The sequence below is a fragment of the Notothenia coriiceps genome, unplaced genomic scaffold (assembly GCF_000735185.1).
Source record: "Notothenia coriiceps isolate Sejong01 unplaced genomic scaffold, NC01 NC01_scaffold00036714, whole genome shotgun sequence".
Lineage (NCBI taxonomy): Eukaryota > Metazoa > Chordata > Actinopteri > Perciformes > Nototheniidae > Notothenia > Notothenia coriiceps.
The window spans coordinates 1-14,111 of NW_011369415.1; the positions used below are offsets into that span (position 1 = coordinate 1).

Genomic DNA, 14,111 nt, shown 5'->3' on the forward strand with positions numbered 1-14,111 from the left:
TCCAGCGGTGTTGATGGAGGGGGCACTTTCTTGTAACCGTGGCAACCTTTCAGCCAGTGTGCTGCTCGCTGTGGAGCACATTGTAGTCCAGTTGATGGGCAAGTGTTAAGAACCCGCTGAGACACTGTGTGCACAGGGTTTAAATTGGGGTGTGTGTATGTGTGTGTTATTTGACTGCTGCAACAATGACCATTGTAATTAATAAAATAAGACAAGTTGATTGGATATTAGACATGCAGTAGAACTGATTTAGTTTTCTAAAAAGAAGTCCCCATAACATTTGTATTTGTTTTTTGTGCACTTTTATGGGAAAAAAAATCAAATGACTGATTCTAGACTCTTAAATGAGAATATTTTGAAGTTTTGTTTACTCTATGATTATATTTGAGTTATGGACAAGACATTCGAGAATTAGCGTTATTCATATTTTATAGAAAAAACAACTATTTAAAAGTACAATCAAAAAGCCCTGCAGCCCTTTAGTGTAGTATTTAGGGCTCTGCAGTGTGCGTTAGTGTGTGGAGACACATGTGTACAGTATGTGTGCATAAATCTGATTGATGTATGAATACTTCAGAAATGGTCGGTATGACTAAGCCTGATTTGTCTTTATTCTTGTGTTCATTGGTTGAGATAATTGAAGATGTGTGCAGGCAATTTTGGTTCGTAAGTGGTGAGAAAACTATTCACACAGAATATCATTTTTTTTAAATTTTCAACCCATGAAGCAATATGAGAGAATGAGTGGTTTGCCCCTCACAGGTTGCAGCTGTGTCTCACTCTCACTTTTAAGGTGACACCTTTAAAGAATAGAAAATAGAGCGGTGTTCATCCTGCAGCGCTGTCAGCACAGCAGGAGCCCAAGGCTACATTCCAGGCAAACACTTCACTGCTCAGCTGAGAGGTGTGTGTGTGCAGCTGGATGTTGGCATGTGCCCATTGTTGTGCATACAGCTACAGTATGTCAGCATGGGTGGGCTTCTGAGTGGGTGTTTAGTGTGAAATGCAAACGCCATTTAAAGCGGTAAATGGCAGGTTCATTGTTTTCAGGAAAACATTTTCAGCATTAAGGAAGTCTTACTACAGATTTCACAGAAGCCACATCTATCAAAAGTTAAAAAGTATTGTTTTATAGTAACAAACATTTTCGTACTGTGAAGATTACCGTTTGATGTTTTCCTTTAAAGAGACCCTATTCTGCTTTTAGTTTTTTCCCCTGTCCTGTACTGTGTTTTTAATGTCTATGCTAAAACCCCAAAGCTCCCGCCAAAGGAGTTTATATTAAAACAGGCATGAACTTAACTTTGTATCAGATATTTTCCATCACCACTCAAGCCTTCAAATTACTCCGAGCCTTGTCCTTCTGAATTCGTGACGCCGAGAATAAGTCCTCGGACTTTGATCAACAAGCAAAGTGAGGAGGGTGGAGGAGCATTACAGCTGTGAAGGGCATCGCCCTGTTTGGCTGTTAGGCTGTTTGTCAAATATGTGCACCAGCTTGAATCAGTGGCAATCAGGCGGACGTGATGCGAACGGATCCACGAGAGCATCTGCTGGCACAGTGGGCGCCGATATGTGATAAACGCTGATTTCACCCTCCATTGGATCGAGCTGGCGATGATAGCCACCTATCCCCCGCTCATCCATCCTATTAAACCCTCATTATTCATTTACCTCCAGCCTCCACCGCCTGACATGCATGGAGAGAGGGCACCCAAAGCCTCACACACTCAAACTAGCAAAGGTGATCATATTACTTCCTGTTTCATCGTCAAGGACACAAACCACTATCTCACACAGGCAGTATCATGACTTTTTTTTTTTCATGGGACCAAAAATGCTCAACACACACACACACACACACACACACACACACACACACACACACACACACACACACACACACACATGCCCACGCTCTCAGACACACACAGTTTCTCTGTGTATAGTGCAGCAGTACGCTGGCAAGGAGCTTAATTCTATCAGGCTGCGAGCCGGACAGCCGTAATTACATTTGTGACACAAATCCTGCCTCTCAAATTGAGCGTTTTATTCCTGAGCGCCCCCCCCCTCTCTATTTATAACCCCTTATTCCCTATAAATCCCACTTCCTCTCAGAAAGTCAATTTAGGACTTAAAAGGCAGCCGCTTACTCTGCCCCCCTTCCTCTTTTGCCGCTTCACTTTCACTTCCCCCTTTTTTTCCTGCTCTACTTCCGAGCTTTGAAGCCTTTAAAATGATGTCTTAAGCAGCGCGTGCCATGATGCGAGAAAGTCATCCCTACAGGAAAGTTCTTGACAAAGAAAAACTTGTCTGTAACTGATCTGAAAAGTCACCGTTTCTTTGCATGGTTTGTTCTGGGTTTTTCATCCACATCTCTCGGTCACCAATTCCTCACACCTTGCATGACATTCGCTACTTTCTCTAATTGTCTCAGTTTTTCCTACAGCTCTGCATTTTCCTCAAATCTTCCCTCCTCTCCGACCCCCTGCTGAGTCAGCGGTGCTTTTCAACACTTTCCTGCTCCTCCGTCTCCCCTTTCTTGCCCTCCCGATTTGGAGGCCATTCCTGAGTTCTGTTCTGTATGGTGGCAGATCATTTATTCCCCCTCTCTTCTGCTTATGCATGAGCCTGTCTGTTCACCTGTGCCTGTACCCCTCCACCTCCTTTATCCCCCTCCTTTTTGTCGCTCCTATAGGACTCTTTCTGTCAAGCCTGTTTCCAGCCTCTCACATCTGCTTTCCGCTACCTTCACCGCTTCATATTCTGACTTTGAACCTTTTTAAAGCCTCATTCCAAAAAGGTATATCCATCAGGTTACACTTCGGTGATCTTGAAAGCCGGGTGACTGCAAGATATCAATATATTTAATACATTATTTAAAGTATTAATTAATGTGTGTGTGGGAAACGTAATAGAGATATCCAGACACTAACTCATACTGTCTCTTTGCATCAGTGGCAAAATATTTTTCTGCCCTCTCTTCTTGTTTCACATCCATCCACCTCATCGCTCACTGCCCCCCCGTCCCCCCGCCCTCTCTTGTCTCTCTTTCTGCGTCTCAGAGCCTTCAGCTGGAGCAGCGCTGGGTCCCACCCTCGGCCTCTGGAAGTCCAGCTCCCTGGAGAGCCTTCAGACGGCGGTGAAGGAGCAGAGCCGCAGCCACGCCCAGCAGCCCTTCCACCGCCCGCCGCCCCACATGGTCCGGGGCCGGGGCGCCAACCAGAGCTTTCGCTTCGCCATCGACAAGTCCTACGACGGACCCTCTGAGGATGGTAAGACTTTACAACGAGACACAACTTTAGAGAGTGTTCCTTTGAAATGTTTGAGTCCTATTTCCTAGACTTTGTATCCCTTTTTTAATTAGACCCTACACAGCCAAGGCACATCCCTCAGGCTTTTTAACACACTGGCGCTCAAGAAGAGCCAGAGGCCTGCCAAGGGACAGTGCTTAGCCTTAATGAAATGCTAGATGATTCTATCCACTCAGCAATTTTAGAACTTAATATTATACAGCAGCATCATTTTTGTAAGGCTCCACCTCAGTAATCACAAAAGACATCAAACATATCTGTGTGTTCGACTTCTATGTGATTACTGAGGAAGTGATACTATGTGTGAGCTAAAGTGACAAACTTTTGTAATGAAAAAGGACCCGTCTGCATTTGTTTGCCTGCACAAGTCTGACTTTGACAACATTTGGCGGGGAATGACAATTAAACAAGTTACATATCTGTCCTTAGCAGGTGTTCTGACACTTTGGATGAAACATTAAACTTTAAAACAGAACCACTTATGCTGTTCTTGGCTTGGATTTTGCAAATAGTTGCCAAATGTAACTAAGGCAAGTGAAAATGACTGCTCCAGGTGTAGAGCTTTGCCTCTGGCCTCCTCCCTGAACAGAGGACCAACTAGCTTACTGATCAGATTCCTCACAGTACATGCATGCTGCACACATCTCTGCCCTTCACACTTCCTCAGACGATGACGGCTCAGAGCAGAGCTCCGGTCAAGAAACTCCCGTCAGCGGCTCCACTCGCCTGGACGTAGACGACGGAAAGAAGAAGAAGAAAACTAAAGGGAAGAAGAAGGAGAAAAAGAGCAAACCGAAGAAGGAGTCTGTGGATGATCCGGAGAAGAAGACCAAAAGGAAAGGATTTGGCCTCCTAAGGTAGGAACATCTTTAAATACGTTCTTACTAGTTTAAAGTTCCTTCCATCAAGGTGACTCTTTGTTTAGTCGGTGATAAATTAAGCATCACAAAAGTCTGCCATGACGGCGCCTCCATTTCTCTAAATTGAAAAGGTCACCTGCTTAACAAGAAAAATGGGAGCTCAAACGGAGCAGGTAATGAGGCTTGTCTTCATCACTAACTCAAAAAACACCAAGGTCTTCCTGGAGCATCAACAACAAACGTGATTACTTTTGTTTTTGTGTTCAAACTAAGCAATCTGCAGGTTCAGGGTCATACAAGAAATACAATGAGTCCCGTAAACGCTAGATTTTATACAGATATCGATGAAAAAAAGCTGCCCTACTTTCCCCTGGTTCTGTTTCAACAAATTACCCACCGAGCCAAGAGGGATTATGGGATTTGGGACTATTGGAACACAACCTTCGCCGTAATGGAGGGTATCCATTATCTCTCGATCCGAGCAAAGTCCCAGCGACACCGGACCAACCCGAGCAGCTTGTCACCGCTTTCTCAACGCGTCCCCATCGTGATTGTGGGGGTCCAATCCTCCAGCAGCCAGCCTTATCTGTTGGCAGTGACACGGTGTGGTCAGTGTATCACTGCACTCCCAACACTTGAGATTCAATTAGGCTGCTGCGAGAGATAGCGCAGGCTGAGCGTCGGCCTACCGATGGCAGATAAGAATCCAATCGGCCCCGGTGTCAAGGGCGGTAATGGAAGAGATGTTCACATGGTTAGGTAGTGCAGAGTAGGACAGGCAGGAGAAGGGCAAAGTGAAGGACACACAGGTGAGCGTCGTTTCCAGAATAAAAAGTACTCTATGTATCGTAAATAGTCACAGATTGAGCTCCTGCTGCTTCTCCGCAGCACAATTTGTAGAAGCCGAGACTGCTAGCTGTGTGACAGATTGTGTTTATATGTTTAGAAGGTAATCTCTGCATCTATACTCCACAAACATTTCCTACGTTTATAATTCATTTTATACATAGCACATTGTAACAGCACCGTAATTAAAATGACCTCACTGTAAACCCAATTGTGATGGAAATAGAGATAGTTAGCTTTTACGTCCAAAAAGTTGAACATGTTGGATGTCTGAATAATGCAGCATTTCTCCTGGTTCTAGGAGAGTTGTTTGGTGAAAATGCCCCTGGATGTTCTTATTTAAAACCTTCTTGCAGGTCTATGCATGTAAACACACACCTTCTCCTTTCCCTGTTCGCCCAGTCATCCTTGTGAAGTCAGAAACACTCCTCAGCAGCCCACTGCTCAGCGTCTGAGTGCTTTGCTGACTAAACAATAGCAGTCTTGTATAAAATGCTTGCAGATTGTTGCTCCACACACTCTCCCCTCTCTCTCCCTGGCCTTTATCTGGCCGGCTTGATCGTTATTGAACTTGAAATATGACTTAATTAGACAGAGTATTGCGTGGTTCAATCTAATTGCTGCTCTCAAATGTTATTTTACTCCAATGGCAGCATTAGGAAAAGGGCAAATTATAAACATATGACCTCAATTTACCTCTGCAATGGAAGTGTGTGTAACGGCAGCTCGCACAACAACACGCTGGAAATCAGCCCCGTCCTTTCAGCGGACGTAAATATTTAGTTTAGCCGCGGCAGTATTTGAAGAGCGAGTTGATTTTGGCGGCAGTGTACTGCAAACAGCTGGGTGTGAGGTGACCTCTGGAGATCACATTTGCTGTGGAAACATTTGCGTTTTGCTAAATCCATCTCTGACCCTTTTTATTTGGTCATTCTTTTACATACAGTACAGTCAAGTTTTTTAATTGATTTACAATTTTTTACATCCAGGATATCATTTGGCCGATGAAAATCTTGTGATATGATTGAAATCCTACAACGTGCAGTGAGATGCCCTCAGATGTTCTCCTCTCCTTCACATCACCACGTTTAAAGTCCCGTTCGCTTCCCGTCTCCCCGGTTCTCCGAAACGAGCCGAGACAAACGGCGGTGCCCTTCATACCTTCCTCAGAGAGGGGGGGGGACTGCCTGTCTTGTCTGTATTCAGCAGACAGCGGTGAAGCCCTGTAACGTAGCCTCGGGGGCTGCGCCACTGACAGACCGCAGAAAGACTAACACTGGGGCTCTGCACTCTCACATCCGCACACTCCCTCAGAACAAAGAGGGAAACCTGGTCAGAGGTTTCACATGTCTTTATCAAACGAGGATATTTACATCTCTCATTTCAATAAAACCTCTGCCAAAGATATTATTATCTCAGAGTAAAGTGCTCTCAACCACCGTCCTTCAGTGGCATTCATTCTAGCTTATGGGTTGTTTTTGTGTCCGGATCACACGTATTATGGCTTCAACATCAGGAGGTCAGTGTTTGAAGGACTTGTGACTAACTTCCTCTTGTTATCCAGTGACATCCAGTTGTTTATTCTGTGCATGTTGAGTGTGTGAACCGTCCCTGTGTGTGTCACTGCTCCGCCGCCCCACCAGGCCTCCTGACAGGTCCCGTCTGTCGCGTCACTCACTCAGGATCAATGTTCGGCTGTCGCTCTCGGCTCACAGCGCGGCCCCGCCCCTCCCACAATTCAAAGGACATGAAAAGCTGTGTGTTTTGATCCTCTGTTTACAAATCCTCATACAACATGATATATATCCTCTCCCCCACTCTCTCTCTCTCCCTCTGTCTGGATGTGGAAATCCGACAGGGATGCAAGCCAATTAGCGGCGTCCGTTCCGCTCTCGTCCTATCGCGGCGCAGCAGGATGCGCCGGGTTGAAAGGTAGTCGGGGGTGGGCTGCGCTCTACAGAAGCAAAGCCTGATCTCTGATGGATTACTGCTGTCATTTTGCAACACTCAGTCCCTCTCCTTGAGCTCTTTTAGGCTGCGTCCCAACTCTTTTACTAACCACGTTTCCTTGACCTCGTTGGAAAACGTCAAGGAAAGTTACAAAGGAGGACTTAGGAAATGACAATGTGTCGGGACACATCCAGTACTGTACACATTTTATGTCCAAAACACGATCACGTCTACTAAGAAGGATGTTTTCAATTTATCCATAGCTGACATTTGCAGCGGCCGAATGGATGGTTGCTTTAAATGACGCTGCCGCAAAGCATTGTGGGAAGGCTTTTCCTTTTAATGGAGACAGAAAAGGAAGCAATGAAGCACCTTACCTTAGATCTAGAGAACCCAAACATCTTTTATCATGGCTGCACTTAGCCCTTCTGGGTCAGCATGCGGTTTCCAGTGCGTCAGAGGAAAAATATCAACGTGGTAATTGGTGTCTTTTGGTGGTCTTAAGCACCTTCATAGCACATTTAAATGCATAGGAAGAGCAAGCAAAGGTAAGGAAAAGAAAGGAAGGATAGGTGTAGACAACTATTTGAACGCTCCCTGGTTGTCAAAAGTGTTTTGGCATCCCGAAATCCCTGACATGTTTGTGTGGGTGTGTCAGCGGTGACTCTAAGCCGCGGTGGGGGTGAACTGGAGGAGCATTACCTAATCCTGGCTATGGTTAATGCGCTGCAGGTGGATTTCTTTGATCCAGCGTCTCATCTGGCATTTAAGGGCTGTTAGCTGCCCTGAAAATGAAATATGCACTTCAAGAGAGTATTTATTAATGCTAGTATTCTCTTTAGTAAAATATGCATAAGGCTATACAATTTGCACACAGGACAAACCTTCCTCCTGTGGATAAGCATTATGGCTCGCTCTCACTTCATCTCACTTCATCTCTTTATCTTTACCATAAATAATATATGCTCCACCACAAATCACGTCCTTTGCATCACTTGACACGTATGGAGCGCGCCGACGAGGCCTGCTAATCATAGCCGACTTGAATACATGTGTCCATGGGAGGGAAGGTAAAGCCTGGCAGATTGTGGTCGTGTTACATGTGTGTGTTTGCCAGAGGTTAGAATGATCAAATGGAGACAGCAATCATGCAAATCCCACAGAGGGTTAATATATCTCATCGTCTGCAATTAGATGTTCTTTGTGTTTTCTCTATTTGATTTGAGACAGTGCTTTATCTTTTATTACAATTTTGAAGTAAGTAAAACCCTGAAAAGTGACCTTTTTGACCATTAAAGCATGTAAACATGTCCCAGTAGACGCACAACATACAAATATGAACCTGAAAGTTAACATAATACGTCCCCTTTAACACTCAGCAATGAATCGGCCTTCACAGGGGATGTAGTCTTAAAAATGACAGCTATTTCTTAAATTCTTCATAATTCACAGTCTTGCACAATTTGCTCCCTGCTGCTCGAAATATAAGAAGCTGCCAAGTATTTTCTTCCGGTCTTCGAAAATGAGCTTTCTCGTAGCAGTCTCCCTCCGTCTATTGAGGCATAATTCTAATTTACAACTTCGCCATGGAGGCAAACAGACACGGCCGCTATCACCTACGGCAGCCGCCGGAAAACAAATTAACTTCCTGCCTCTCCCGTTTCCACCCTCCATCCGGCGCGATGGGCAGCACTCCTGAAATGATGTGCGGGTTTATTGGAGTTGATGCGAGGCTGTCAGTCAAATATCAGAGGGACGGGGAATTGACAGTGGAGATGATGAGGAAATCCTCATGCATATATATCAGCTGATAAAGGGGGCAGTGACAACAGGCCTCCCCGCCCTCCTTCCCTTTCACTTCCCACTTCTACACCTTCTTCTACCACACCGTTTGTCTCCGAGCTCTCGTCTTATTTACAGCGCGGGGGAGTGCCGGCTCACTCCTCTGCAGTTTGACCGTGACGTTGCTCCAGCGAAGCAGTGGAAGAATTAATTACTTTATTCATGGGCTTCAAACGACTTGTTTACCTCCTTCTTCCAGAGTTTCCCGGGGACGTTTTTTTGGAAGTCTGTACTGTATAATTACACTGTCTCTTGTCTAACTTCCGTAGTCAGCCACATCTTCTATTATATATCAGCTTAATGGCCGATAGCGTCTCTGTTCTGCAAGAGCTAATCACTCACTAATGTCCTCTTTCCATTTTTCAAGCTGCTGAAATCTCATTCAACATGTTTTATTCCTACCGGTAACGTCTGTGACTCATCCGACTGAGGAACATGATACGCACATTGGAACAGTGAATTATTACCCCCATAAGGTAATTATCAAATGAGACGGCGAAGCTGAGACTTCCATTTGTGTTGATCAGTTTCACGATCCATCAATTCCTATCGAGTTATGACATTTGGAGCGACCCCGAGGGAGGGTGGCTTTGAAGAGCAGACGCATCCGTATCGGCCAGACGGCTCAGCGGCATTTCGCCCCGCCCACTGCCCATCGCTCAGCCGCCAATTAAAGGTATTCACGTGGCCACAGGAAATAACCAATTTGCATTCACATCAGGGCGCCAGGAAGCGATTACACCTCAAAATGTCCCTTACAGTCATCTTCATGCCACGAGTGATGGATGGACTTCCTCTGTCACTTAATGTCTAATGACACACACATGCAGGACATCTGACGCCCAAGCACACAGGGAGCCTGACCTCCGCCTCCCAGACGGAGAAGGTTAAGTGTTTCTTGTCCGACGATGTGTGGAGGGCCGCGGGAGCCCAGAGTGCGACCTTTCCCTCTCTGCCAATGGCTGTCATCTGGAGCCACGCTGACCTAGCCTTCCCCCCCCCCCCCAAGCCCCCAGCCAGGAAAACGCTATGAATCTTGCTTTTTTTCTTCACTTAAAATGTATTAACATAAAGCACCAGAGGGGTGGAGGCGTCGCTGCAGTCACCACCCACTCACTGATGTGTTTTTTCACTGTATACACGCACAGCTGACGACGGCAGGGTGTGAGAATGAAGCCCAGTGCTCTCGTTAAATATGAAAGGCTTCCCTGACAGAAGTGGGGAGGGAAGACGAGACACATTGCCGATGGCGACGGATGTTTTTGTGGAAAAATGACACGAATCAGAATGCAAACAATTAAAGGAGAGACAATATGTCACCAGGCGGCAGGAACTCACGCAAAACCTCCTCATTGGCTCTCCCATATTTCTTTACTTTCTCTCTTTTTCATTCCCTTTCCTTGATCTCAATCTCTCCTTCCCTCTTCCGTTCCCCTTCCTCTCGTAATGTCCCTGTTATCCATCATGCATCCTCCAGATTCTCCTTTTCTCTCCCTCCTCCTATATTCCATCTTCTTTCTCCCATCCCTCTTTGTTCCTTCTTCTTATTTCCTTACCTATTCCCTTTCCCCCCCTCCCTTTTTCTCTCTTTGTCTGACAGTATCAGAACTCGAGGGACTGTCCAGGCGTTGATTAAGATGATTACGCTCCATATCTGCTTCTTTCTCTCCCCCTGAGAGCAATCTGCTGTGTGTCCATACCTGTCTGTCTGCCTCCATGTTGCCCTCCTGCACACCACAGTCATTTAAAAAAGGAAATTCCACTGATTTCTCCCATTTTGACCTTTCATTACTTCCAGGAATGTTCTCGTGCATTTGAGTTAACCCACGTTCAAGTATAAGAGATCAAAATAATGAATGATGAATCCTCGACACACACATCTTCCCCCCTGCATAATTAATACGCTCTAAGTGAAGCTGTTTTAACTGCGATTAGCATCGGGTGGATCTAGCTGCAGTTTTATCTCTCACACTCTCTTTTTTTTTATAAAGTGCTATCGCTGCTAATATCAGCCATTAATGGAAGCTGATTTGGGCCAATTTGCTGGTATGCGGCGCAGGGCATATGGAGAGGAAGTCTGATAGATTTAATTATGCCCAGTGGGGAAAACTCAGGACCTGCTGCTGGCAGATTTTTCTTTTTTTGATATCGATCAAAGACGGGGCTTCCTGCAGAGGATTGGCTGACGGTGCTGTCAATCAAAGCGAGTGGCCTGGCTTGACCTTGTTTTTGGGTGGCGGTCTGCTTGTAGTCTGATCCCCAGTTCCACCAGGAAACCAGTAGAAATGTAAAGGCCGCTTGTTGCCCGTGAATGTCTTTCCGTCTATTTCCATCCAGAAATACTTTCCGACTTGTCTCACCGTAGCCAGAACAGGAGAAGGAGGCTGCGTGTTACATCACAACCCTCTATAGTGTTAATCTCTCTGTGTGTGTCTCCCGTTTCTCTCTCCGTCTGCTCCTCTCCCACCCTACCTCCACCCTCTTTACTGCAAACTCCACAGAGATATGTGTACTCCTCTCCAAATACATACAGAGCAATCTAATTACTGCGATAACATTTCTGCTTGGCTGATTAACTGTTCTCCCCGCGCAGCTGCATTGCTTCTATATATTCCTAAGCTCCTTATTCCTCCCCAGCTGCACTTTCACGGGAGCTTTTGGCTCACACACCCCTCTCTTTCCTCCCTTTCTTCTCTGCCTCTGCTTATTCTCAGTGTCTCGTTTATTCTCCAAGGCAGATCGTCTATTTAGCCTGTTCCTTTCATTCCTTTTTTTCTCACTAACTCGTTCTTTTTCTCTTTTAACCGCTCCACCTAACTTTCATTCATTCTCCAAGACGAATAGGATATTTAGCCTGTTGTCTCACTTGCTTTAAACTAAGTGTTCTGATTATAGTGATTTAAGTTTCGAGCATCAAACCATGAGGCTTGTCCAATCGTCTTTATGAGAATTTAAAAGACATGCATACCCAAGAATATCTTGCATACTTTAATCTCCTCTGAGATGTTGCTACAGAGTAAAGAACACTGCAGAAAAAGTTACAGCAGTTTCTCTTCAACTAATTCTACTTTCTGGTACTTGTGAACAGGTAGCATTCATTTGTGAGGCTGAACACGGCTAATGCTTATGTGGAGATTACCCATCCTTCTGAGAGGTTACAACCAAGAAAAGTCAATGTAGTGAAACTTCACACAGCCATCTTTAACCGTACGTAATACACACGTAAACACACGTCAGGTCCTCCTCGTCCTCGTCCTGATGTGACTTCCTCAACACACACACACTCTCTTGTTCCTGGTTATAACCACCCACCCACCGACTCCCTGCTGAAAAAGCTTATTAAGATTGCAGGCACTGCACAGCGCCAGAGTTGTTGTCAAAATTGCAGAAAACAAAGCGCCCTTATTTCTGAAAGCGGAAGCGAAGAAATGACTTGTTGAAAGATTCACGGAGGGAAAGGGCTGCCGTCACGCTGTCTGTCTGCAGAGATGGGATGTTTAGTTGGTGGCTGCAGGAATCGAGAGAGTTCAGTAATTGTTACGTTTTTCTAATAGACCTCCCTCTCCCTCGCTCTAATTGCACAGGTCAGGTCGGTGACATCAGCACACTGGCTAGCTGTGATCTCCCTGCTACATATAGAGCCTCATTAGAGCACGGCTAACTGACCCCCCCCCCATCCCCCTTTTCCTCCACCTCCCCTACAGTAATGAGAATGACAGTAGCTGTAGCAATTACAGTCAGTCCAGTTTCTCAGCTGCAGCTTGCTTCGCAGCCCTGCGACTGGCTGGCCGTCCAAATCACGCTGTTGATTCTGAAAAGTGCCGTCGTCATCGTCAATGATTGCAGACGTGGTTTTTTCACATGGGATTCAGGAACATTGAAAGAGGGAAAAGAAGAAGAGTCGTTGTGTCTTCAAGAAATATATATTGGAATGAGTCCCGAAACGGCTTCCTTAGGAAATAGATGACAACAAAACTGTGTAAATATAATGTGAATGTATTTGGGGGTAAATCTTTTTCAGTTTTTTAGCATTTCCTCGTGCATCTCTTTTTAAAAATTGGCTTTAAATACCATATACCGTATATATTTGTAGTGCAGTGTAGCATAGTGACATGAAGAGCTGCAACAATGTCGGTTGATCGACAGAAAAATCGATGCAGCCATGTTTCCATGTTAAAAACTACACTCCAGATATTCCTTTATTACCTAGTGGTGTTACATTGCCCATAAAGAGAGGGGGAGACTTTTCTCTACATCATATAAGGGTGAATAGTGTTTGGATTTTCGTCTAACAAAACGTGACATGTAAAGACATCTCCTTGGTCGATTATAGTTTGCCTCAGCCCTCGTGTCAAATATACTCGCAGGAACTGTCTTTCCCAGAGTTCAATGCAAACACATCAGTCCAGAGTCGTCTCCTTTGAAGCTGCCTGGCTAACGGAGGTGATGCCAGTGTGAAGGCGTGAGTCTGCGGGCTAATGATGACAGCGACACACTAATAATGGTTCTCGGTAGCTCCTCTGACGGTGGGGAGTGTATTAAATGGAACACCAGCGCAGACTGACTCACTCGGACCCCCTACCTCCCCCTAATGAGAGTTTGATGGAGTGGTTGTGTAGGTAGATAATGCTCAGTTAATGAGATGTCCTATTCCCTGAGACGGTTTGCAGTTCCCTACAGAGTATGTGTGTGTGTTGTATTGATGTATATTGCTGTCTGAGTGTGTGTGGCTGCCTACCTGCGTTACTGAGCAATATACAGATTTATAGTGTGTGAGTAACGTCGGTTTATAGAGCTGCTTTTGTAGATGTTTGTGCATTAGTTTTATAGTTCTGTCATTGATTTGTTTCCAGCTGCCATGGTGCACCCAACAGGAAATTAACTGTCACATTTCTGAAAGAGGGACGGAGCAGAAACTGTCCTAAGAATTAATAAACGAAACAAAGGATAGAGAAAGTAATGAAACAAAAAATAGTCAGAGAGAGAGAAAAGAGTGGGAGAAGATTTGGCGATGAAGAAGGGGTGAGATAATAGGAGAGCGGGGGATAACCACCTCCCCCATGGCAGGTACATGTCTCTAATTGGGAGTCCCACACCCATCCTGCACCCCCCCCCCTTACTTCCATCTTCTTCCCAGACAATGCGGTGAGAAAACGTGGCTTTCCTAATTAATGCAGATATAATGATGGGTCCAACTGTGGACCTCTGCCCCCTTTGAATGTTGATTAAGGTGTGTGTGTGTGTGTGTGTGTGTGTGTGTGTGTGTGTGTGTGTGTGTGTGTGTGTGTGTGTGTGTGTA

The 14,111-nt window shown here is 45.4% G+C and overlaps 1 protein-coding gene across 1 annotated transcript in view; it reads left to right on the forward strand.

The window, feature by feature from the left end:
* Positions 1-3,065: 3,065 nt before the first annotated feature.
* Positions 3,066-14,111, forward strand: part of LOC104964130 (partitioning defective 3 homolog B-like) — a gene marked incomplete at its 5' end in the record, with an annotated part of 57,528 nt that continues 46,482 nt past the window's right edge. Inside the window, 2 exons of the mRNA XM_010792851.1 lie at positions 3,066-3,275; positions 3,982-4,171. Of these exons, the coding sequence (XP_010791153.1) occupies positions 3,066-3,275; positions 3,982-4,171 (400 nt within the window). The remainder of the gene's footprint in view (positions 3,276-3,981; positions 4,172-14,111) is intronic.